This window comes from Lepus europaeus, chromosome 3 (genome assembly GCF_033115175.1).
Source record: "Lepus europaeus isolate LE1 chromosome 3, mLepTim1.pri, whole genome shotgun sequence".
Classification (NCBI taxonomy): domain Eukaryota; kingdom Metazoa; phylum Chordata; class Mammalia; order Lagomorpha; family Leporidae; genus Lepus; species Lepus europaeus.
Window position 1 is genome coordinate 935936 of NC_084829.1, and position 24346 is coordinate 960281.

General features: G+C 45.1%; 1 protein-coding gene and 1 long non-coding RNA gene across 2 annotated transcripts in view; one reads left to right on the plus strand and one right to left on the minus strand.

The window, feature by feature from the left end:
- Positions 1 to 23733, minus strand: part of LOC133753264 (uncharacterized) — a 36788-nt gene extending 13055 nt beyond the window's left edge. Inside the window, exon 1 of the long non-coding RNA XR_009865037.1 lies at positions 23346 to 23733. This is a non-coding gene — a long non-coding RNA (uncharacterized LOC133753264). The remainder of the gene's footprint in view (positions 1 to 23345) is intronic.
- LOC133756331 (putative olfactory receptor 1F12P) lies at positions 12702 to 13683 on the plus strand. Its single transcript, XM_062187067.1, has one exon. It carries the CDS (start codon positions 12745 to 12747, stop codon positions 13681 to 13683), a length of 939 nt encoding a protein of 312 aa, XP_062043051.1. The 5' UTR covers positions 12702 to 12744.
- Positions 23734 to 24346: the final 613 nt, after the last annotated feature.

Sequence of the window (24346 nt, forward strand, 5' to 3'; positions counted from 1 at the left end):
CGCATTTCACCAGCACAGCCTCCCGCCCACTGCCTCCACCACTGTCAGCAGGATGAGCCGCCATTATTCCAGGACTGCGTCTCCCGTGCCGTCACCAGCGATGTGTCCCAAAGCTCCGAAGACGGCCATCAGAGTGCCTCAGGCACCAGCACAACATCGCCTGGCCTCCAACGCTCCCGCTCTCCTTCGTCACCTTTGCAGTCGGAAGTCCCGTTCGTTGGATCTGATGCTCCTATGCTCCTTGATTCCATAGCCACAGCGATTTCCAGAGTGGCTCATGGACTAGGGATCTGTTATATTACCATAGGGAGAGCCCTTCCATCCTGCTTGTTGGAGGATACTCCTGAGGCATGGGGTACCAATGTTAACACTGAAAGCTCAGAAGAATTGCTACTGACTTTAAAAGCAACTTAAGGTTCGTTAATGTAAATGGGGTGTAGCTATAAAAACGAAGGTGGGTAGGGTGAGACAGAAGATAAAGCTAGGGAGAAAGGCAATCAGCTCTCCTTCAAAACGAGGCACCTGTTACCACGTACCCTAAAAAATGACTGAAGAACAAAAACTGTAAAATCAGACTGTCAGGATGCACGGGAGTCTTGCAGTAAGGGTTTCAGAAAACAAGAAAGGAAAAAAAAAAAGTACAGAATAAAAATTTTGATTTGCAACTCCCTGGAGGTGTTTTACTTAACCCTTTGGGGAGAGGCTTCTGTGGATGGAGCTCAGATAAACGCTAAGAGGAATCAGTCCGTGCACGCCGTGGCATCTGGTACTGAGGGAGTTGCTAGTTGTGTATATGTTGGTCCAGACTGTAACTTCTTAAAGACAGAAGAGATACCAGGAGCTTCCTTCACAGCTCTCCCCGAGAGAGAGATCCGTTGTGAGATGCCTTATCTTGTGTCAGCTCTCTTTTTGTCTAAGAGCTATATAGATGTTATCAATCTTTTCAAAGAACCAGCTTTTGGTTTCACTGATTTTATCTGTTGGTTTCCTATTTTCAGTTTCATTGATTCCTGCTCTGATTTTTATGTCCTTTCTTCTTCTGACTTTTTGTTCTTTTTCTTGTTCTCTAAGATGCAACTTTGCTACTGATTTTAGATCTTTCTTCTTTCTAAAAATGCATTCAGTGCCATCAATTTCCCCATAAGCATTGCTTTTACTGTATCCACCTATTTGGATTTCATTTAGCTCAATTATATTTTAAAATTTCTCTGAGAGTTCTTCTTTGACTCAGGTGTTATTTAACAGTGTTTTTGTTTATGTCAATTTGTTAAGTCAACAACAGGAGTCACTGTGCACTTACTTCCCATGTAGGATCTCTGTCCTTAATGTGTTGTACAAAGTGATTTAATGCTATAACTAGTACTCAAACAGTGCTTTACACTTTGTGTTTCTGTGTGGGTGCAAACTGTTGAAATCTTTATTCAATGTATACTAAATTGATCTTCTGTATATAAAGATAATTGAAAATGAATCTTGATGTGAATGGAATGGGAGAAGGAGCAGGAGATGGGAGAGTTGTGGGTGGGAGGGAAGTTATGGGGGGGGGGAGCCACTGCAATGCATAAGCTGTACTTTGTAAATTTATATTTGTTAAATAAAAGTTAAAAAAAAGTGTTTTTAATCTCCAAATATTTGGAGATGTTCCAATTAGCATTCTGTAATTGATTTCAAATAAACATCTTTTGTGGTCTGAGGGCAGACATTGTATGATTTCCCTTGACTTTGTGGAAATGTAGTTCATGGCCCAGAATGTGGTCGATGTCAGCTGGAGAAGAATGTACATCCTGCTGCGTGGATGAAGTAGTCCACAGACGTCATTACAGTGTTGGCTGACAGCGCTGTGGAGCTCAGCTGTATCTGTATTGGTTTCTTGCCTTGCGGACCTGTCTGTGAGGACACTGGGTGTTTAATGCCCAGTGATAAAGGAGTGTTGCTTCTTCAGCTGTGTTGTGGATTCATCTACTCCTTGCATGTCCAGCGGTTTTGTCTCACATATTTTAACAATTTGTTGTGAGTTGCATACATGTCAAAGACTGTTATGTTTTTCTTTTTTAGATTTATTTATTTATTTGAAAGTTAGAGTTACACAGAGAGAGAAGGAGAGGCAGAGAGAGAGAGAGAGAGAGAGAGAGAGGTCTTCCATCTGCTGGTTCACTCCCCAGTTGGCCGCAATAGTTGGAGCTGTGCTGATCCAGAGCCAGAAGCCTCCTCCAGGTCTCCCATGTGGGTGCAGGGGCCCAAGGCCTTGGACCATCTTCTACTGCTTTCCTAGGCCACAACAGAGAGCTGGGGCAGAAGTGGAGCAGCCGGGACTAGAACCGTCACCAGTATGGGATGCCAGCACTGCAGTGGTGACTTTACCCACCACACCACAGCACCGGCCCCAGGACTGTTATGTCTTTATCATTACATAATGCCCCTCATTAGCCTGGGTAATTTTTGCTGATCTGAAGTCTGATGTCTGAAATCAGTACAGTTACTGCAGCTTTCTTTTGATTTGTGTTAGCATGATCTATCTTTCCTCACCCCTTGTCTTGTAATCTACACGTGTCTTGTTAGTTAAAGTGGATTTCTTGTAGACAACATATAGCTGGGGCTTGGTTTTGATCAATGCTCACGATCTTTATCTTTCAGTTGGTATTTTTAGACAACTGATGTCTGGAGTGGTTAATAGAGTTGGGTTAATATCTACCCAGTTATTCCTGCTTTCTGTTCACTGCCTTGTTCTTTGTTCTAAGTTTATCTTCCACTCTTGTTCTAATGCTTGTCATTTTTTTCAGTCAGCATTGTATAAGATTCCATCTTTTCTCTTTTCTTAGCATGTGAATCCTGTTTCTAAATTTTTTTTTCTTTTTTAGTGGTTGCCCTAGAGTTGTAGTATCAGTGTGTGACTAACCTAAGTCCACTTTCAAATAACTGCCACTTCCCAGGTGGAGCTGATACTCACAAGCGTTTCCAACCCCTCCTTCCTGTCCCTGTGTCATTCCACTTTTATACGATCACACACACAGAGAGAGAAATGTATTAGATAATAGAATACACCATTTCTATTATTGTTTAACAAAACTATCTGTAACTTCAAGAATAAGAAAAATAAAATTTGTGTTTACCTTCGCTTGTCCCTTCTCTTTTACTCTCCATTTCTTTATATAGAGCTACGTTTCTGATCTCTATCAATTTCCTTCTTCTGAAGAGCTAGGCAAGGCTGCTGGTAACAGATTCCCCCACTATTTGTCTCAGAAAGTCTTCATTTCTCTCACTTTTGAAGAATAATTTTCAAGCGTAGAGAACTCTGGGGTGTTTTTCTGTTTGTTTTACATTTCATTTACATGGTTTCTGAGGAAGCATCAGGACCAATTATTATCCTTGTTCCTCTATAGTTAGTTTTCCCTCACGCTGGCTTCTCTAGGGGTTTTTCTTTATGTTTGGTTTGAATATGATATGCCTAGATACAGAGTTGTTTGTGGCGTCTGTCCTTCCTGGTGTTCTCTGAGCTTCCTGGATCTGTGGTTCCATGTGTGATGTTATTTAGGGAAATTCTTAATAATCATCACTTCAAATATTCCTCTATTCCCTTTTCTCTTGCATTTCTTCTTTGTATTACCATTATGCATATGTTAACACCGTTTGTTAGTTGTCCCACAATCCTTATATATTCTGTCCCATTTTTCTTCAGTGCTATTTCTCTTTGCTCTTCAGTTTTGAAAGTTTCTATTGACATATTCCCAAGCTCAGAGACTCTTTTCTCTGCTAGCAAGACTGTCAACGGCATTCTTGGTTTCTGTCCCAGAGATCTTAGCATTCCCATCTCCCTGCTGACAACACTCACATCCTCTTTTATATTGTCTACTTGTCCCTTGGAGCCCTTAGCATATATTGATCAGAGTTGCTTTAGGTTCACAGTCTGATGACTCCAGTGTCCCTGCCATGTCTGAGGATGGTCCTTCTGCTTGTTCAGTCTCTTCAAACTGCCTTTGCCTATCAGTACACTCTGTAATTTTTGTGGAAAGCCAGCCGTGATGCACTGAGTAGCAGGGACTCCGTGCGGGGTGGGGAAGGAGCGTTCTACAGTCCTGTGATGAGGTTTCAGTCCGCGATCCTGTGCCCTGGGCTATTGAATTCACCAGTGCTCCTTAGTCTGTTTTCCACACGTGGAGGGTGCAGGAGGTGAGGGACTGGGGTTGAGTATTTCCCTTCTTAGGCTGGTAAAACCCCGATAGGTTAGGTTCAGGTTTCTCTTGAGGATAGGCCTTGTCGTGAAGAACGGAATGTTCTCACCTATTTCAGAAGTTACTCACCCCAGCCCCACCAGAAACACTTGCAATCTTCCTCTCACACTCATTGTGGGGACCCACAGGGCTTCTGGAGGTAAAATGTACAAAGGTGTAGCATCTGCCCCACAGATGATCGTGACCCTTGGAGCTTTTGCCTCTCCAGTTTGTCCACACTGAGCCTCCAGCAACTCATCAGTTGTAATTCATGGTTTTCTACCCTGGTATTGGGTGCTATCCCTCAACTACTCAGTCATTACACATTGGGGTGCCTCACATCTCGGTCTTAGTTTCTCTTCTTTCTCTAAAATTTCTGCTCGTGTGGTCTCCTCCATTAAAAATGCCTTTAATATGCAAAAACTCCAAAATTGATATTTGTAATTGATATTATTGTGATAGGCCCCCAGGCCCTTTATCTTTGCCTAAGTTTAAAAACAACCAACGAAACAAAGACAAAACCTGGAGTCGGAGACAATGGAGACTATGATTCATTAGGAGCAGAGCAGATACCAGCAGCAGAGCAGCAGGGAAGGAGGCTTCAACGATCCATTGTCCAGTCTGCCCCCAGAGTGAAGCGACGAGCTCTCAGCCACACGTGTCCTCCTGGAATGTGCCTCAGGGCCCAGCAGACGTCTATCCCAGGAGGGTAAGTGTGAAGGAATCTACCCGTCAGCGCCCACCCCGCACTGATCAAACTTCCACTGTGCCACACCTTAGGTGGCGAATGTGTGCGGTATTGCCCCAGAGCCCATTCCTCTCCAGGGCAAGCTGAGGCATGGTCAGCTTACACCTCCGTGGAGACAGAGCTCACAGAATGAGTCACAACAGCAGTGACTGAAATAAGAAAAAAGTGAATTCCCAAGAATCCACAGCAACAGTCTGAAACAGATCACGCTGGCAGCACTGAGATGCCTTAGTGTCCCAGCTGTCACGGAGTCCCTTTCAAGGTGGCGACCTGCACAGCTGCTCCAAAGTCTCCGTCAGAAGTTGTGAACACGCTACAACGTCACTGCTGCAGCTGCAGAAGCTGTAAACCCAAGATGGATTTCACCTGTGCTCAGTCAGCATTTCGGCTAGTCTGTGCTGCTGCCTCCCCCGGCAAGATGCCTATCTCCAAGGGAACATTACGTGGCTCTTACAGTGCCGTGGTTGCTGTAATCCCATATTCAACCCCTGTGTTCCTGATATTCTCCTCCCCAGTCACATGTGCACCAGAAATCCCAGCTCCACGTGGTACGCAAGGTCAGTCAGCCTCCAGCAGTCTCTCTGCCGGCTGGTCTCCCAGCCTGAGGAGCCCAGGGTGGCCAAGAGATAGCCACAGCTTCAGGTTCAGTGAAACCCTTTCTGCGTTCTTTAATAAAGCCATTATCCTCCTTAGAATCAGGATGTAAATTCTTTTTTTAATGATTTATTTATTTTACTTGAAAGAGTTACACAGAGAGAGGCGGGGCAGAGAGGGAGAGGTCTTCTCCATCTGCTGGTTCACTCTCCAATTGGCCGCAATGGCTGGAGATGTGCTGATCCAAAGCCAGGAGCCAGGAGCCAGGAGCCAGGAGCTTCTTCCAAGTCTCCCACGTGGGTGCAGGGGCCCAAGGACTTGGGCCATCTTCTACTGCTTTCCCAGACCATAGCAGAGAGCTGGATCGGAAGTGGAGCAGCCAGGACTCAAACCGGTGCCCATATGGGATGCTGGCACTGCAGGCGGCAGCTTTACCCACTGTGCCACAGCGCTGGCCCCAGGATGTAAATTCTAGCAGAGCCTAAGGTCACATGGCTAAGAAGCGCAGACTTGAAAGGCAGATGATTAGCAGTAATGGAAGATATCATTACTACTTCCATCTTCAGTTGATGGCAAAAGTAGCCCAATTCTGCCTTCCTCCCTGAATCTAGTCCTTTGCAATATGACTTGCACATTCTTCCGTCACAGTCAGTCTTTTCCTATCCTTTAAAATTGGGTTGGGCTTGGACTTGTGTTGGCCAACAAATTCAACTGAAAGTGATATGTGGATTTAATCCTGTGCCTTGGGGCCTCTCCCCTGCCTCCTCCCTCCTACATGTGCAGGCCAGGGCTGTCCTAGAAAGTCAGCCTCAAACTGATCTACTAGCTAACTGCAGACATTGAGTTCATCCAATCAAGACCAAAAGAACTATTCAGCTGAGACTGGCATAAATATCTAACTCACACAATTGTGTAATAAATAAATGGTGTTTTTATTTATTTGAAAGAGCTACAAAGAAGGAGGGAGGGGAGGAGGGAAAGAGAAAGAGAGGGAGAGGGAGATCTCCCATCTTCTGGTTCACTCCCTAGATTAGCCACTTAATTTTGGAGTGACCTGTTATACAAAAAACTAGCTAACACACTCTTTGGCATCTAGACCCGTACAGTATAGCATCATCATATACTGGCCATTTCCATTTTTTTCCCATGCAAATGCAGCATTTTGGAGTAGAACATTGCAAAACTCTTGGGTATTCACCCCAAGCTGGCATATTAACTGAGCCTGTAAGGGGACATCCCACTGCTCTATCAGCATAAACGCTTATGGGGGAAGAAGCTTACAGTAAGACCCAGGAATCCTGACCGCGTGCCATTGTCTCCTTCCTTGGACATAAAATTGTTCTCTGAGCCTGAACAAAGCTGCCAGCACAGGCATTTGTAAAGCCGAGGATGGTGTTGCTAACAGGGCGCTTTAGGTAGAGGAGACAAACCCTGTCTCCAGAGGATAGGCCAACCCTCCTAAGGAAGAACTAACTCAGACTGGAGGAGGCCACCTGGTGCTTGGGAGCAGCTGGGGGTTGAAGAGGCAGAGGTTTGTTGCAGCGCTTCCTGGAAGGCTGTGAACCGTCTCTGGGTCTCTAACTCCCTGGATCTCCCTAGAGAACTACGTGCAGGGTCCCTATCCCTGTGGTTGCAATTGGGTAACCCCCACTGGGGATGAAGTCATTATTACTGGAGCTGAGGGAGCTTGTCAAGACTGTGTTCCCAGGAGCTGCACGGAAGCTGTAAATGTCCATGTGGGAGAAGCCTGCAGTCACTCCAGCCCTCACTGTGCCAGAGAACTCTGTTCGTTGTACTTCCCATTACCTCCGAGTGAGACTTGGGAGCTACAATCCCTGCCCAGAAAGTCCTGATCAGAGCACCTGGTAAGTGCAATGAGCAGTGGGCAGGTTTGGAAAAATGAGAAACACATTTCTTTCTGAAAACAAGATGAGGTCAGGTTCCACTCAAGGTCACCAGGCATTGCCTAACATACAAGAGGTGTCTAATAACCATGTGTAGAATGAGTGATTAATAGGTTCTTACCCTGTGAGGGTTTGAAAGCTTAGTGAAATGTAGGCTAGATTTTGAATCAGAAATCTTCATCCAGATGCTGGCTATGTTGTACAGTCAAGTAGTAAGGATATGTGGTATAGATTTATAAAGCTGATGTGAGAATCCACAAACTATGACAACTCTTGTGGTACCATAGAGAACTTGTGAGTGGTAACTCTTGGCTTTATACTTTTGGTGAAAATATGATATTTTTTACCATTACAGAATTCACTTGGCTGATTCAATGTATGTCCCATTGTTTTATCACATCTCCAACAGCTAAGATGTTTTGCCTTATGGAAAGCTGGCAGGCAGGTAATGCTCTTTGTCTATAGCCATCATCGCTGCCGCCACCTGGGTGCACTGACATCACCAAATAGCCATGATTCTGCACCAGAAGTACTTCCACGTGCCTGTACTCCTTGTATGTTCTGTGAATTATCAAAAAACCTCTTCCTCCTATTTGCTTTCTAGAGTGTTCCCTTTATGCATCCTATGTGAAGGAATATTTCAATATTTCAGACAATCTCATTAGCAGAATTATACAAAGAGCTGAGGATAATGTTAATCAGAGCTATGCCACATAGGAAACAACTATGATCTACATTTCCTGAAACCATATCAGTTAATAACAGGCATGGACAAAAACAAAAGAAGAAACCACTACAAAACATTTACTTTTGGTTTTTGAAAAATTGATTAAATGAGGCCTGAATCACTAATGGGTATGAAGTTGGTCCATACTATGAACAAAGAAGAAATCTGTATCTTCAGAACTGAGTTTAGGAAGAATCCAGTTTGGTAGGGCAGAAAGGTCAAAGGTACAAAAGTCGGGGAAATGAATGGGGGAGCGGTGGGCATTGTCACGCAACAGTTAAGTCACTCCTGGGACACTGGCATCTCATATCAGTGCCAGTGTGAGTCCCAGCTGCTCCGCTTCTGATCCAGCTTCCTGCTAATGCACCTGGGAAGGCAGCGAAGGATGGACCACATCCTTGGGTCCCTGTCACCCATTTGAGAAAACCAGATGGAGTTAAGTTCTCTTAGCTCAGGCTAGCCCAGCTCCTGCTCTTGTGGCCATTTGAGGCATGAACCAGCAGATGGAAGATTCTGTCTCCCGCCCCCCATCTCTCTCTCTCTCTCTCCCTTCCCTTGTCTCTCCTTCTCTGTCACTCTGCCTTTCAAATAAATAAATAAATCTTTAAAAAGTGAATAGGAGAAAATCCCTTTACGTGGTCAAAAAGATTAAGAAGTGAACTATAGTTGAAGACGTGCTATGTGATATTCTTCCAGGTTTTCTCTCTTGTCCGGGCCACACAACATAAAGGGGCCATAGCTCAAATCCTAAGTTTCCACACCTCCTCCGAGAACTAACCCCACTTTGCTTAGCTATTTGTTGCCCCACATTCCCGATTCCCCAAGGGACAGGGCAGAGACTTTTATGGAAAAAGGGATGAGACGACAGGGGCTGCTTTCTCTGAAATTTTTCAAGCCGAGGTGAGTGAAGGAACCACACTCTAGAAATAGTTCCTGTCAAGGTGGAGAGGAACTGTACAACTTAGATCCAAAAAGGAGAAGAGCATTGGCACTTTGGGTTCCAGAGAGCACGGGGCTGCGCATCAGTAGCACCCCTAGAGCATCAGTGCACCGGTACTGGCATCACTCCTGGGAAAGCAGCACCAACAGTGATGAGCAGGACCGACCGGGAGAGGACAGAGCGCTTGAGTGAGGGTTTTCTGAGGACTCTAAGTGGAAGTCAGAGCAGTGACAAAAACGGCGATTTCTGTGGCAGTGGGGAAGGTGCAACTAGAAGAAACCTTCCTGGAGGGACTTTGAGGGTTCAATTTCTCCTGCTTCCTCAGAGTTCATGGTTTACCCTCCCCTCCACGTATCTCCCCTTGACAGTCCTTAGTGAAAACCCTATCTCTTGCATTCTACTTAGCTGTTAGATAATATTTATTCAACCACCATTCTTGAGTGCCAACTCTGCAGCAGGAACTGTGCCATGCAGTAAGAAACAACTCTAAGCTGTATTTCCTGAAACTGCTAGACCTGATGTACGAGTAGATGTACCTGATGTGCCTGTAGACCTGATGTACGAGTGCACAGGAGGCCACAACTTTATCCACTGCTGTGAATTCTACAGCCTATGGGAAGACACTTCAGTTACTTCTGGGAATTCCCAGAATATCCTCACCTAGCTGCTTCTCTGGATGCAAATGCGAATTGCCGATGCCATTCTCCATTTTGCATTGAAGTATGCAGAATGCTCCCTCCTTTCCCTCTGTTTCATGTTTTATTATTCAATCAATGAAAAACTGGTCAACAGAGTCCTTCCATTTCCTGTAGTTTTCAATCCAGACTCCCCATTCCTTTGACTTAGATACAAGACAATGGGTAAAGAACCAACAACAGAATCACACGTGGTGTTGCCTCATTCTCTGAGTGGAGTTCACTCCACTCTATAAGGCCTTCTGATTTCACAGATAAATACACGTCATTGTGTAGCTGGGATTCCCCACACAAAGACAAACAAGATTCAATCCCCGTGTTCCCCAAAATCCTACAAGCAAGAAGGAGTTATTGAAACAACAACTGTATACCATATAGCTTAGAGTAAGTCACTATAAAATGTACAGAGGGGGCCCGTGCCGCGGCTCAATAGGCTAACCCTCCACCTGCGGCGCTGGCACCCCAGGTTCTAGTCCCGGTCGGGGCGCCAGATTCTGTCCCGGTTGCTCCTCTTCCAGTCCAGCTCTCTGCTGTGGCCAAGGAGTGCAGTGGAGGATGGCCCAAGTGCTTGGGCCCTGCACCCCATGGGAGACCAGGAGAAGCACTTGGCTCCTGGCTTTGGATCAGCAAGATGCGCCGGCTGCGGCGGCCATTGGAGGGTGAACCAACAGCAAAGGAAGACCTTTCTCTCTGTGTCTCTCTCTCACTCTCCACTCTGCCGGTCAAAAACAAAAAACAAAAACAAAACAAAACAAAAGAAAATGTACAGAGGGCACATATTTCTATCTGATGATACCAGAAAAATCTTTCTGCATCTTCAGTAGTCATCCATGTATTTATTTATCCAGTACATCATGGGTACCTGCTGTGTACCGAGATAGTTACTCTACACATGATCTTATTGACTTTGCGTTTTACTGATGCAGACTAAAAATACTAACAGGAGGGGGTAGGCAAGAAAATTCCGGATAATGGTAAATGATACAAAGACAAAAACAGAGCAATGATATAAAGAATGTTTTGAGGGAGGCTTTGGATAAGTTGGTCAGAGAATTCCGAAATGAAAGAAGCGATATAGATGTAAAATTTTAGTGTGTGTTGCAAAACTGTAAAGGTGAGAAATTGCTCACAAGACATAAGACCAGGGAGGTAAAAAAAGAGATTATGAAGGACCTTGTACGCCAGGAGAAGGGATTTAGAATCAGGGTTGGAGGCAGTTAAAAACCACTAAATGTTTGAAATCCTTACCTTAGGAGGAAAATTTTTCAAAAGATTTATTTATTTATTTGAAAGGCAGAGAAACAGAGTGATGGAGAGGCAGAGAGAGGGAGAGAGAGGGAGAGAGAGAGAGAGAGACAGCTCTGCCATCTGCTAGTTCACTCCCCAAATGGCTACAACAGAAGACTGAGCCAGACCAAAGCCAGAAGCCAGGAGCTCCATCCTGGTCTCCGACATGGGTGACAGGAACTCACCTGCCTTCCCAGGCAGATGGAATGCCAGCATCACAAGCTGAGGCTTACCCTGTTGCACCACAACACGGGACAGTTTTTAAGGAAGCATGAAGGAAAGATTAAAAAGTGGAAGACCACAGGAGGAAGGTCAGTTAGAAGCTCATGGCAGTTATCTGGATGAGAGCTGGGAGAGTCTGCCTGCCTTGTCCAGCCCGTGGATAACGGGGCCTGGGTTCTAGGCTGGCTGACTGCAGAGCCTGCCCATTTCAGGCTTTTGGCTGCTTTTCTCGGAGACCTCATTCTCCTGAAACTACTTCACCTGCATTTATGGGTGTCTTTTAATTATTTTCCATAATAGTGTTTTTCCTCCATACCCTGACCCTAAGGTTCTCAAGTCAAAAACTCTATCTTCTATGATGTTGTACTTTCTGCAACTCCAGGAAATGGTTGTAATGTCACAAAAACATTAAAAGGAAATAGTTTAAATGTCCCCCGTTTTGTTAAGATTGATTAATTTATTTGCAAGGCAGAGTTACAAGGAGAGAGGGAGAGAGTGCGGTCTTTGATCTATTGGTTCAACCCTCAAATAGCTGCAGTCGCTGGGACTGGACCAATCTAAAGCTTGGAGCCTGAAATTCCATCTGGGTCTCACAAATGGGTGGCAGGAGCTCAAGGACTTGCACAATCTTCCGCTGCCTTCCCAGGTGCCTTAGCATGGAGTTGGATCAGAAGTGGAGCAGCCAGGACTTGGTTTAGTACTCACACAGGCTGCTGGAATCATAGGCATCAGCTTGGCCCACTGAGCCACAACACCAGCTGCTGTCCCCCATTTTGACACAACTTTTTCGCATTCTCCTCCAGTCTTACTTACATGTATTTTGTAATGACTCATGTAACTTCAGCTTACAAAGTTTCCTAAGTTGCTCATAATTCATGCAAACTATTTTTGAAGGCTTGTTACACGTGTCAAGCAAGTGTATATATTTTCTCTTGAATCGTAAAGAGCTAAGTAGTTTATATTCATCTTAATGTATTTTAAGTGGTAGGTGTCTGGTTTCAAGTAGGTTGGTTCATATGGTATTGGACAAATATTGGGAAAATTGCCCTCAGTGCATCTCAGCATTTGGCATGGAGCTATTTGGTATGTCAGTCATGGATGTGTTGCAACACAGAGAAGTCAGGCAGCCACACACAGTGCAGAACCTGCCAGAGTTGGTGTCAACACCACAAGGAGGCAGAGTTTCTGCTTAACGAGGGGAGATGCACAGATCCCGTGGAAATGTTGGGTGAGGTGAGGACCCAGTGAGGTGGAACAGCTGTGAAGACAACTGGGGAGGTATAAAGACACACCTGAGGCTCAGTGGGGCTTGGGAGACAGCATCAGAGGAGGGAGGATGGCCTAAAAACACTTGGTGAAGGGGAAACTTTTTACAGGTAAAACTCTTTCTCTGGGTCTTCATGCAGGTGCATCCAAGTGATGGAAAAGGAAAACCAAACCAGTGTCTCTGAATTTCTCCTCCTGGGCTTCCCGAGTTGGCCGGGGCACCAGGGGCTACTCTTTGCCCTCTTTCTGTGTCTGTACTTCACAGGGCTGTCGGGAAATCTGCTCATCCTGCTGGCCATTGCCGCAGACCATCGCCTCCACACACCCATGTACTTCTTCCTTGCCAATCTGTCGTTGGTAGACCTCTGCCTGCCTTCAGCCACTGTCCCCAAGATGCTGCAGAACATCCAGACCCAGACTCAGTCCATCTCCTATGCTGGCTGTCTGGCTCAGATGTACTTCTGCATGATGTTTGCCAACATGGACAACCTTCTTCTCACTGTGATGGCGTATGACCGCTATGTGGCCATCTGTCACCCTCTGCGTTACGCCTCCACTATGACCTGGCGTCTCTGTGCCTCTCTGGTGGCTCTGCCTTGGGTCACTGCCATTTTGAACCCTCTCTTGCACACTGTCATGATGTCCCGACTGCACTTCTGCTCTGACAGTATCATCCATCATTTCTTCTGTGATGCCAACTCTCTCTTGTCTCTCTCCTGCTCTGACACTAGTCTTAATCAGCTGATGGTGCTGGCTGCAGTAGGGCTGATCTTTGTAGTTCCTTCCATGTGTATCCTGGCATCCTACAGTCTCATCGCCTTTGCTGTGATGAAAATCCCTTCTGCCCAAGGAAAGCTCAAAGCTTTCTCCACCTGTGGATCTCACCTTTCCTTGGTCATTCTTTTCTATGGAGCAATCACAGGGGTCTATATGTGTCCCTCATCCAACCACTCCACAGAAAAAGATTCAGTTGCAGCAGTAATTTTCATGATCGTGGTCCCCGTGTTGAATCCATTTATTTACAGTCTAAGGAATAATGAGCTGAAGGGGGCGTTGAAAAAGACCCTGGGCCAGACCAAAATCTCACAATAATTTACAACGGGATGAAAGGAGTTCAACAGAAAGCAAGTCCTAATAACATCATCATTTTCATTAGCATAATTACAAAGCCTTTCTTAGATACCTAATTAAACACGTCACTGTCTTAAATTTGCTAAAACCTCTAGGGATCACACAAGCACAGGTCTTATCCATTTGAGCTCCCTGAGATATTACAGATGTAGACGATTATTTATGTACAAAGTCCCTAATGTCACAATAAAAATGTGAAAACATTTGAGAGGCTGGTGTTTGGTACAGCAGGTGAATCTGCTGCCTGCAACATCAGCGTCTCGTATGGGCACCAGTTTGGTCCCAGCTGCTCTGCTTTTGATTAGGCTCCTTGCTAACGTGCCTGTGAAAGCAGTAGAAGATGGCCCAAGTCCTTGGCTCCTGCAACCATGTTGGAGATCCAGAGGGAGTTCCAGGCTCCTGATTGCAGCCTGGCCCAGCCATGACGATTACATCCATTTGGGGAGTGAACCAGCAGATGGACGAAATCTCTCACCCCCACCCCTGCCATCTCTCCTTCTGCCTTTCAAATATATCTTTATTAAAAAAATCAACATTTGACTGTATCACTGTGACAGCACACTCAGCCCAGCACAACAGCCAATACCCCACAGAGCAACTCTGCAGGACTGTCCTCCTCAGATGGATAGGAATAAGCTAATGGTAACTGTCATACAGGAGAAACACAAGCCAATCAATTCCAAATATTCAAACCATAACTGTGTCATGAAGCCAAAGGAGAATACATTGATGAGGCCTTCATGGGACAAGAAATACTTCAGGGAAAACAGCATTTGATCTGGGTCTTGAACATGGTGACTGTTACATAGAATTGGTGGGGCTGTTCCCAACATAGGAGGAAGGCTTATAGGTAGGAAGGAACATGGGATGTATGATTCAATGTATGAAGTGACCTGTGTGTCAGAAAGAGATGGTAAAAGTGGGGGATGGATAACCATTTCCCACACTAATGTTTTGTCCTTACTCATATTTTATGATTATGTTGTATGCATTTCCTGTGTTGTCTTTATCCCACCAGTGTATATATATATACTAGTGTGTCTATGTGTGTGTGTGTGTGTGTATACTAATATTGGTCTAAAGTCATTATTAGTCACCATTTTACCAATTAAAATATGTATTTGCTATTTACTCTGGGACAGAGTAGCCTATATGAGAATCAGACCACACCAGCATTGAAAGCATATGTCTTTTTAACTTAATTTGGAACTTACATCTAATCTGATGGGCTTACAACATTCCCCAGAGCCCTGAAGATGTGTATTTTCTATACACCACTTTTAAGTCACACCATCAAAAATATCTTTAAACTTGGCAAAAAATATGATCAGTAATTTCATGTGATGTTAACGGTTGGCATAAGAAACAGAGATCAAAGGGAAAGGTGGGTGATTCATGAAATTCCCAGAAAGGCCAGAGTTATCAGGCTCGAGGCCCACAAGCAGACCTTAGCCAAGAAAACACAAGTGAATCATCTTACAGGCTGACCGGAGTCACTGTCACAGAACACTGCAGGTGTAGCATCGTGCTGCCTGTCTGGACGCCGCTAGCATGCTGCTACTGCTGACCCACAACAACATTCCTGGCCCTGCCACCATCACGCCAGAGATTTTGTCCTGCCTCTAGTTCTTTACAGCCACTTCCTTGATTCAAATTGAGAGAGGCTATATCACTGGCTTCTACACAGAACAACCTCCTTGCCCTACATAAAGGGAATATTGAACAAGAGAACATCCAGAGGCCAGGAGTTTGGCACGGTGGTTAAGACTTGTCCGATAGCAGTGCCTGAGTTCAAGCCGCATCTCCTAACTCAGCTTCCTCCTAATGCAGACCCTGGGAAGCACTCGTGATGGCCGACCTGGACTGTGTTCCCAGCTCCCAGTAGGCATTTCGGGGAGTGAACCAGCAGATGGGAGCACATGCTGTGTGTGTGTGTCTCTGAAAGAAGTTAGTAAAAAAAAATTAATGAATAAATAACTCCAAGAGGTGATATTTAAAAAGCTATTCAGAATCCACTGCCTAATGAAGACTCTGGAGGCAGCAGTGATGGCTCAAGTAATCGTGTTCCCTCCACCCATATGGAAGACCTAGACAGAGTTCCCAGTTCCTGTCTTTGAACTGATCCAGGATGGGCCAACAGATGGGATGAATCTATTTATCTACCTATCTATTGATAGATCAATCAATCAATCTCTGTCTCTCTACTTCTTAAATAATTTTTTTATAAAATGAGGGGTGAGAGTGTGGGGTAAGAATACAACCTAAAGTTGTGGACATGTGCAATAACCACAAAATAAATGAGGCATGTAGGAAAACTAGGGTCTGGTGTAGATTAAATTTTTAAATGAATTCATGATGAGTGATCAGACCAAAAAAAAACCCTAATAAAGATAGGGAGCAAGAGATTAGGGGGGCCGGTGCTGTGGCGTAGCAGGTAAAGCCTCCACCTGCAGTGCCAGCACCCCATGTGGGCGCTGGTTTGAGTCCTGGATGCTCCACTTCTGATCCAGCTCTCTGCTATGTCCTGGGAAAGCAGTAGAAGATGGCCCAAGTCCTTGGGCCCCTGCACCTGCTTGGGAAGACCTAGAGAAAGCTCCTGGCCCCTGGCTTCAGAGCTCAACATTTTGTGATAGAGTCAGACAGCATAGAAATGTAAGCAAAAGAAATATGGTCTCTCCTGGTACACACCATCCAGTAGGAAATTCAGACTATTCAAATAACATACTGACCATATGGAATTGCAAGCTGAAGTCAGCATTGTGAAGCTGAGTGACACAGTTCTCCATAGATATTTATTCTACCTATGTCTTCTGGACATTTATGCACCAAGTACATCACAGTCTATGACTTACTAGCTGTGGGACCTTGAAAAAATTATTTAATCTTTCTGAGCCCCGGTTTCTTCATTTGTAAAATGTAGTATTTAACTATCTCATAAAGTCTTTATGGTAATTACATCGGTATTGTATATAAAGTACTTGCCATGGTGGTGTCATACTATAAGTGGTCAGCAGCACCAGATAGGGTTACAGGCAACAAAAATGAGGGCATATACACCAAATGTAGGGCATATACAATGAATGTAAGACATGTACTCTAATCTAGGGCATGTACACTAAGAATAAGCCATATACACATAAACTCTGCCTGTATACCCACAGCCAACCAAACGGCCAACTGTAGAACTTAACCTAATGCAGGAAATTAGCCTACTTGAGTGATTATGCCTCGTATAGTATAAAATGAAGAAATTTATTTGGAACTTATTTCAAAAGCTTTTGATACCATATATCTTTCTGTCCTTTGAGTAGGCAAGAATTTCTTAAATAAGAACACAAAGTACTAATTCTAAAAGAAAATATTGACAAATTTGACTATATTCCAATTAAGAACTTCTCTTCATCCCCCAAAGTGCTATAAATTGGCAGAAGATTTTTATAGCATATAACACCAGTAATAAAAATATGTCTAGTATATGCATATAAATGATAAAGAAAAGTTTAAAGTACCCAAAAGAAAAATTGGCAAAACATATAAACGGGTTTTCCCATAGGAAAGGAAACACAATGCCAATAAATATCCAGATTTCACTATGTCCTATTGATTAGTAATTAGGCAAATGCATAAAAAACCCATTCAGCTGGAAAAATTAAGAAAATTATCAACCTGAATGGATGATAGGAGTATACATTAGATACCCACTTTCAAAAATGGTTTGGCATCATTTTGCAAAGTTTAACACTAATATATCCTCCATCCTGTAATTTTTTTGCTGAGATAAACTCTTATGCATATTCAAGAAGATTGATACAAGTATTGTTTGTAATTTCTCAAAAAAAGAAGTACTCTAAATACTCATTCATTTGACAAACATTTATCGAGACCATATTTCATGACAGCCCCTGTTCTGTATGTTTGGATACAGTATTGAACAAAATAGAAAAGAGCCATAACTTTGAAGATGTTATGCTCAAGTTTAGGAGACAGTCAATATAATAAATAGTAAATTTTACAGCATGTTAAAAAGTGTGATAGAAATAGGACATGGGGAATAGGAAATAGGAATGGGAGAGTCACAGTAGATCTCATTGAGGATCTGTGACTTCCGGAAACATTGGAAGTGAATGAGGGACTTAGCCATTCTCAAGGATGACCAGTCAGCCAGAACCATGGTCCAGACAAGAGTGTGCCTTGCGTATGCCAGAACAGAAATGTGCCCTTTGGGATGGAGCAGAATGAGCAAGGGAAGACAGTGAGGGGATTCTATACGGCTCAGGTTACAGAGAGGTCTGTCAGCCATGTTAATGCCTTTGGCTTCTACCTTGAATGAAATAGGAGCTACTAACGGGTTTTAAGTTGAAGGTGCTGTGATAGAACCTACACGCCCTGGCAGCCTGAGTGTCGGGGCTTCAGCAGCTGTAGGAGGGGTGAAGTCAGATGCCAAGTCCAAAGTGGGAGGAAAGACTCCCTGACATCACTGGGGCAGAGGTGTGGGGACTGCGGGGGCTAAGAGAGTGTGGCTGGGAGACCTGACACCCAAACACCCATCAGAGACTGGCAGAGTCCAATCTGTTGTGAAAAGGAGTTCTTAGAGGACAAAAACAAACCAAAAAAACCCTAACTGGCTCCCCTGTATCCTGAATACCTCTGAGCTAACATGCACGCAGGCTCAAAAATATTAGTATAAAGGCATTTGATTAGAACTGGTCTCACCTGCCCCGTGTCTGCCCCTCCCCACCACCACCACCACCACACACACACACACACACATACACAGGAGAAAGGCCCTGGCTGAGGTCCTGTCACTTACAGGTGGCCTGAAGCTTGAACTTCTCCCAGCTGTAGGCCCCATTGGCTTGGCACCAGCTAGCTGGCCAGAGGTGGGACCAGAGCACCGGGGTGGGAGACAATTCTATGGCAGGGCCAGCTGCTTGAAGGTGAGCTTCTCTGGCTAGATGTTGGGCTGCACTGTAGAAGCAAAAGGAACCGTCTGGTGGGAGGAGTCCTCTGGCTGTTTTTTTTTTTTTTTTAAACAAAAGTGATAACCAACCACCAGTTACAGCAGTACAGAGGAGGCCTCCCTGTCGCCTGCCTCTCCTATCCTCTGCAAGGGGCAATGATAACAAGTCATGGTCTCCTTTCTCTCTGGTGCTTCTACGAACCTATTCAGAGATACATGTGCATGTATTTTATATGTGCATATGAGTGCCTTTGTTTCCAGACACTGGATCACGCTGCATTCAATTCAGTAATAGAGTCTTTCCACTTAACAATACAGATGTCTTTCCAGAAATAACTTATCTTTAGAGCTATACACCAGTCCTTACAATGGATACATTATTTTTCAGCTAGTCTCTGAGTTTCAGAAATTCAGGCTGTTTCCAGTGTTTGTTTTTTTTTTTAACTTTTATTTAATAAATATAAATGTCCAAAGTATAGCCCTTGGATTACAGTTGCCTTTTGCTCTCATAACCTCCCTCCCACCCGCAACCATCCCATCTCCCGCTCCCTCTCCCATTCCATTCACATCAAGATTAATTTTCAATTATCTTTATATACAGAAGATCAATTTAGTATATACTAAGTAAAGATTTCAACAGTTTGCACCCACACAGACACACAAAGTATAAAGTATTGTTTGAGTACTAGTTATACCGTTAATTCATATAGTAAACACATTAAGGACCGAGATCCTACATGGGGAGTAAGTGCACAGTGACTCCTGTTGTTGATTTAACAATTGACACTCTTGTTTATGATGTCAGTAATCACCTGAGGCTCTTGTCATGAGTTGCCAAGGCTATGGAAGCCTTTTGAGTTCGCCAACTCCGATCTTATTTAGACAAGGCCATAGTCAAAGTGGAAGTTCTCTCCTCCCTTCAGGGAAAGGTACCTCCTTCTTTGATGGCCCATTCTTTCTGCTGGGATCTCACTCACAGAGATCTTTCTTTTTCTTTTTTTTTTTTTTTTTTGCCAGAGTGTCTTGGCTTTCCATGCCTGAGATACTCTCACGGGCTTTTTAGCCGGATCTGAATGCCTTAAGGGCTGATTCTGAGGCCAGAATGCTGTTTAGGACATCTGCCTTTCTATGAATCTGCTGTGTATCCCGCTTCCCAAGTTTGATCTTTCTCTCCCTTTTTTATTCTATCAGTTAGTATTAGCAGACACTAGTCTTGTTTATGTGATCCCTTTGACTCTTAATCCTATCATTATGATCAATTATGAACTGAAACTGATCACTTTGACTAGTGAGATGGCATTGGTATATGCCACCTTGATGGGAATGAATTGGAATCCCCTGGCACGTTTCTAACTCTACTGTTTGGAGCAAGTCCGATTGAGCATGCGCTGAACTGTACATGTCCTTCCTCTCTTATTCTCACTCTTATATTTAACAGGGATCACTTTTTAGTTAAATTTAAACACCTAATAATAATTGTGTGTTAATTAAATAGTTCAAACAATAGTATTAAGTAGAACAAAAAAATACTAAAAGGGATAAACTATTAAGTTGTTCTTCAACAGTCAGGACAAGGGCTGATCAAGTCATTGTTTCTCATAGTGTCCATTTCACTTCAACAGGTTTCCTTTTTGGTGCTCGGTTAGTTGTCACCAATCAGGGAGAACATATGATATTTGTCCCTTTGGGACTGTCTTATTTCACTCAGCATGATGTTTTCCAGATTCCTCCATTTTGTTGCAAATGACTGGATTTCATTGTTTTTTACTGCTGTATAGTATTCTATAGAGTGTATGTCCCATAATTTCTTTATCCAGTCTCCTGTTGATGGGCATTTAGGTTGATTCCAGGTCTTAGCTATTGTGAATTGAGCTGCAATAAACCTTGAGGTGCAGACAGCTCTTTTATTTGCCAATCTAATTTCCTTTGGATAAATTCCAAGGAGTGGGATGGCTGGGTTGTATGGTAGGGTTATATTCAGGTTTCTGAAGAATCTCCAAACTTACTTCCATAGTGGCTTTACCAGTTTGCATTCCCACCAACAGTGGGTTAGTGTCCCTTTTTCCCCACATCCTCGCCAGCATCTGTTGTTGGTAGATTTCTGTATGTGAGGAATTCTAACTGGGGTGAGGTGAAACTTCATTGTGGTTTTGATTTTCATTTCCCTGATGGCTAGTGATCCTGAACATTTTTTCATGTGTCTGTTGGCCATTTGGATTTCCTCTTTTGCAAAATGTCTATTGAGGTCCTTGGCCCATCTCTTAAGTGGGTTGTTTGTTTTGTTGTTGTGGAGTTTCTTGATCTCTTTGTAGATCCTGGTTATTAATCCTTTATCTGTTGCATAGTTTGCAAATATTTTTTCCCATTCTGTCGGTTGCCTCTTCACTTTCCTGACTGTTTCCTTTGCAGTACAGAAACTTCTCAATTTGATGTAATCCCAATTGTTAATTTTGGCTTTGACTGCCTGTGCCTCCGGGGTCTTTTCCAAGAAGTCTTTGCCTGTGCCTATATCTTGCAGGGTTTCTCCAATGTTCTCTAATAATTTGATGGTGTTGGGTTGTAGATTTAGATCTTTAATCCACGTTGAGTGGATTTTTGTGTAAGGTGTAAGGTAGGGGTCTTGCTTCATGCTTCTGCATGTGGAAATCCAGTTTTCCCAACACCATTTATTGAATAGACTGTCCTTGCTCCAGGAATTGTTTTTAGATCCTTGATCAAATATAAGTTGGCTGTAGATGTTTGGGTTGATTTCTGGTGTTTCTATTCTGTCCCATTGGTCTATCCATCGGTTTCTGTACCAGTACCATGCTGTTTTGATTACAACTGCCCTGTAGTATGTCCTGGAATCTGGTATTGTGATGCCTCTGGCTTTGTTTTTGTTGTACAAGATTGCTTTAGCTATTCAAGGTCTCCCGTGTCTCCATATGAATTTCAGCATCATTTTTTCCAGATCTGAGAAGAATTTCTTTGGTATTTTGATTGGTATCACATTGAATCTATAAATTGCTTTTGGGAGAATGGACATTTTGATGATGTTGATTCTTCCAATCCATGAGCATGTTAGATTTTTCCATTTTTTGGTATCCTCTTCTGTTTCTTTTTTTTTTGCCACACAGGAAGAGTTAGACAGTGAGAGTGAGAGACAGAGAGAAAGGTCTGCCTTCCATTGGTTCACCCCCAAAATGGCCACTATAGCCAGTGCGCTGTGCCAGTCTGAAGCTAGGAGCCACGTGCTTCCTCCTGGTCTCCCATGAGGGTGCAGGGCCCAAGCACTTGGGCCATCCTCCACTGCCTTCCTGGGCCACAGCAGAGAGCTGGACTGGAAGAGGGGCAACCAGGATAGAATCCGGCGCCCTGACCGGGACTAGAACCTGGTGTGCCAGCGGAGGATTAGCCAAGTGAGCCACAGTGCCAGCCAAACCTCTTGTATTTCTTTCTTTAAGATTTTGTAATTCTCATCGTAGAGATCTTTAACATCCTTGGTTAAGTTTATTCCACAGTATTTGATTGTTTTTGTAGCTATTGTGAATGGGATTGATCTTAGAAGTTCTTTTTCAGCCATGGCATTGCCTGTGTATACAAAGGCTGTTGATTTTTGTGCATTGATTTTATATCCTGCTACTTTGCCAAACTCTTCCATGAGTTCCAATGGTCTCTTAGTAGAGTTCTTTGGATCCCCTAAATAAAGAATCCTTTCATCTGCAAAGCAGGATTTGACACACCCAGGTTTGGTGTGGTAAATCTCTCTCTCTCTTTTTTTTATTCAAAAGGGAAATAATTCTGCTCAGCTGAGCTCTTCTTGATGGCAATCAGTGCCTGAGCGCTCGCCCCAGTGAGTATAATATCCGTCTGCTCTGTGCCAAGGACCACACAAAGGACCTGTGCAGTCCTCCGTGTAAGCTTAGATTCCCCTGCAATGTCTCCCACCGGGCTGCCAAGTTTGTGGCCTCTCCCACGGAGAGTACTCACATCTCAGGCACACCGTGAGCTCTCCCACACACCCTCAGTTTTCTTTTCTTTTTTCACAGTCCCAGTTCATAAGCTCCACACATTCACTAGGTCTTAACCTCCTGTTATTTCTCCCCACCAGAGTCAGGTTTTTCTGCTTGGCTGAGGGTGGACACAGCCCTGAGCTGGTGCAGCTGCTACATATGTTCAAAAAGGCGCCTGCTGTATTATTATTTATTCAGGTAGTCTCTGAGCTTCAGAAATTCAGATTGTTTCCAGGTTTTTTTGTTTTTGTTTTTTACTACTTCAAACAATGCTGCAATAAACATGTTTGTATATCAAAACTTTAAAAAAAAAAAACTTACAAGTCAACAATATTATTCAGGCTGCTCTACTAAGAGTAAACTGGGGGACTCACATAAAGCAGCAGCGTGTTAACAGGCTGCTGCAGAATCCCGGATGAAAGATGGCAGTCTATCAGCCCATCTTTGGGAAGACGAATGAATGCAATGCTATATGCATACCTGACATACTAACGAAATAAACGTTAACCCAACAGTACGGATAAACTTTAGTAACACATGGTTGTGTGAAAAGCAGCAACTGTGGACTGCAGACGGCATGATGGTGCCTCTTGGATCAGAAACACTACAGCATTTGGCCACGCGTGCATATCCACGAGCCAAGCTGGCATTTAACCTAGCATCTAAGGTACCTGCGTTCCATCCCAGCGCTCAGGGGTCCCCGACACGGCTCTGGCGTCCGAGTCTAGCTTCTAGCCAGGGCAGGCGTGGGGGGTAGTGGTAACGCCCCAGCAACTGCTGTTCCTGCCACCAGGAGGGAAAACCGGATTTCTTCCCAGGCTCTCAACGTCGGCGCCGGCCCGGGCCCAGGCGCTGCCATCATGTGGGGGAGCGAACCCGCGGATGTGCGCCCCAGCCCCCGCCGTCCATGTCTTTTTGTCTCGGTCACTGTGCCGCTCAAAGACTCACGAAGCAGTGTGTGTGTGCGAAGTGACCACAGCCCGGGCCGGACCTGGGCCACACGGGAGGGTGGACGGAGAAGCCGAGTGACGACGGCCCGTCCGCATGTCCGCCAGCGCTCCAGAGCTCCAGCGGCCGTGCCAGCAGTCAGAACGCCGGCCCCCACGGCCCGGCCCCGGCTGCGAGCCGCGCAGGCGGCGGCCACTGCCCAGGTCCCCGGCGCCTGCCCGGCCAGGGCGCCCGGACTGCGGCCTTCGGCGAGGGGAGCGGCCGGCAATCCGCCCCGGCTCTCGCTTAGCGTCCACGTCCACGCCTGGGTTCCCACACAGACGAACGACGGCCCAGCGCTCGGCCCATTCCCATCTTCTGTCTGCCTTCGCCTCCTTGCAGCCCCGGCTCCGAGACGGTGCCCGCAGGCGCCAGGAACGCGCGGGGAAGCCGCGCCCCGACTCGCGGGCCGGAACCCGGAGCGCGGCGGTGCTGTGCCCCCGCCGGAAGTGCCCGGTGGGAACCCGCCCCGGGGGCCGGAGCGTTCCCCTCCAAGCCGGCGCCTTCCGCGGCCCGCGGGCTCACGGGCTCTCCCGGCTGCAGGACCGGAGCAGGCCCGGAGCGGCTGGAGCCACGCGGCGACGGCGCGGGAGTCGCGGCCTGCGCGGGGTCGAAGTCCCCTGCAGGGTGTGCACACGGTCGTTACTTGGGAGGACCCGTGGACCCAGCCCTGGGCGGTGGGCCG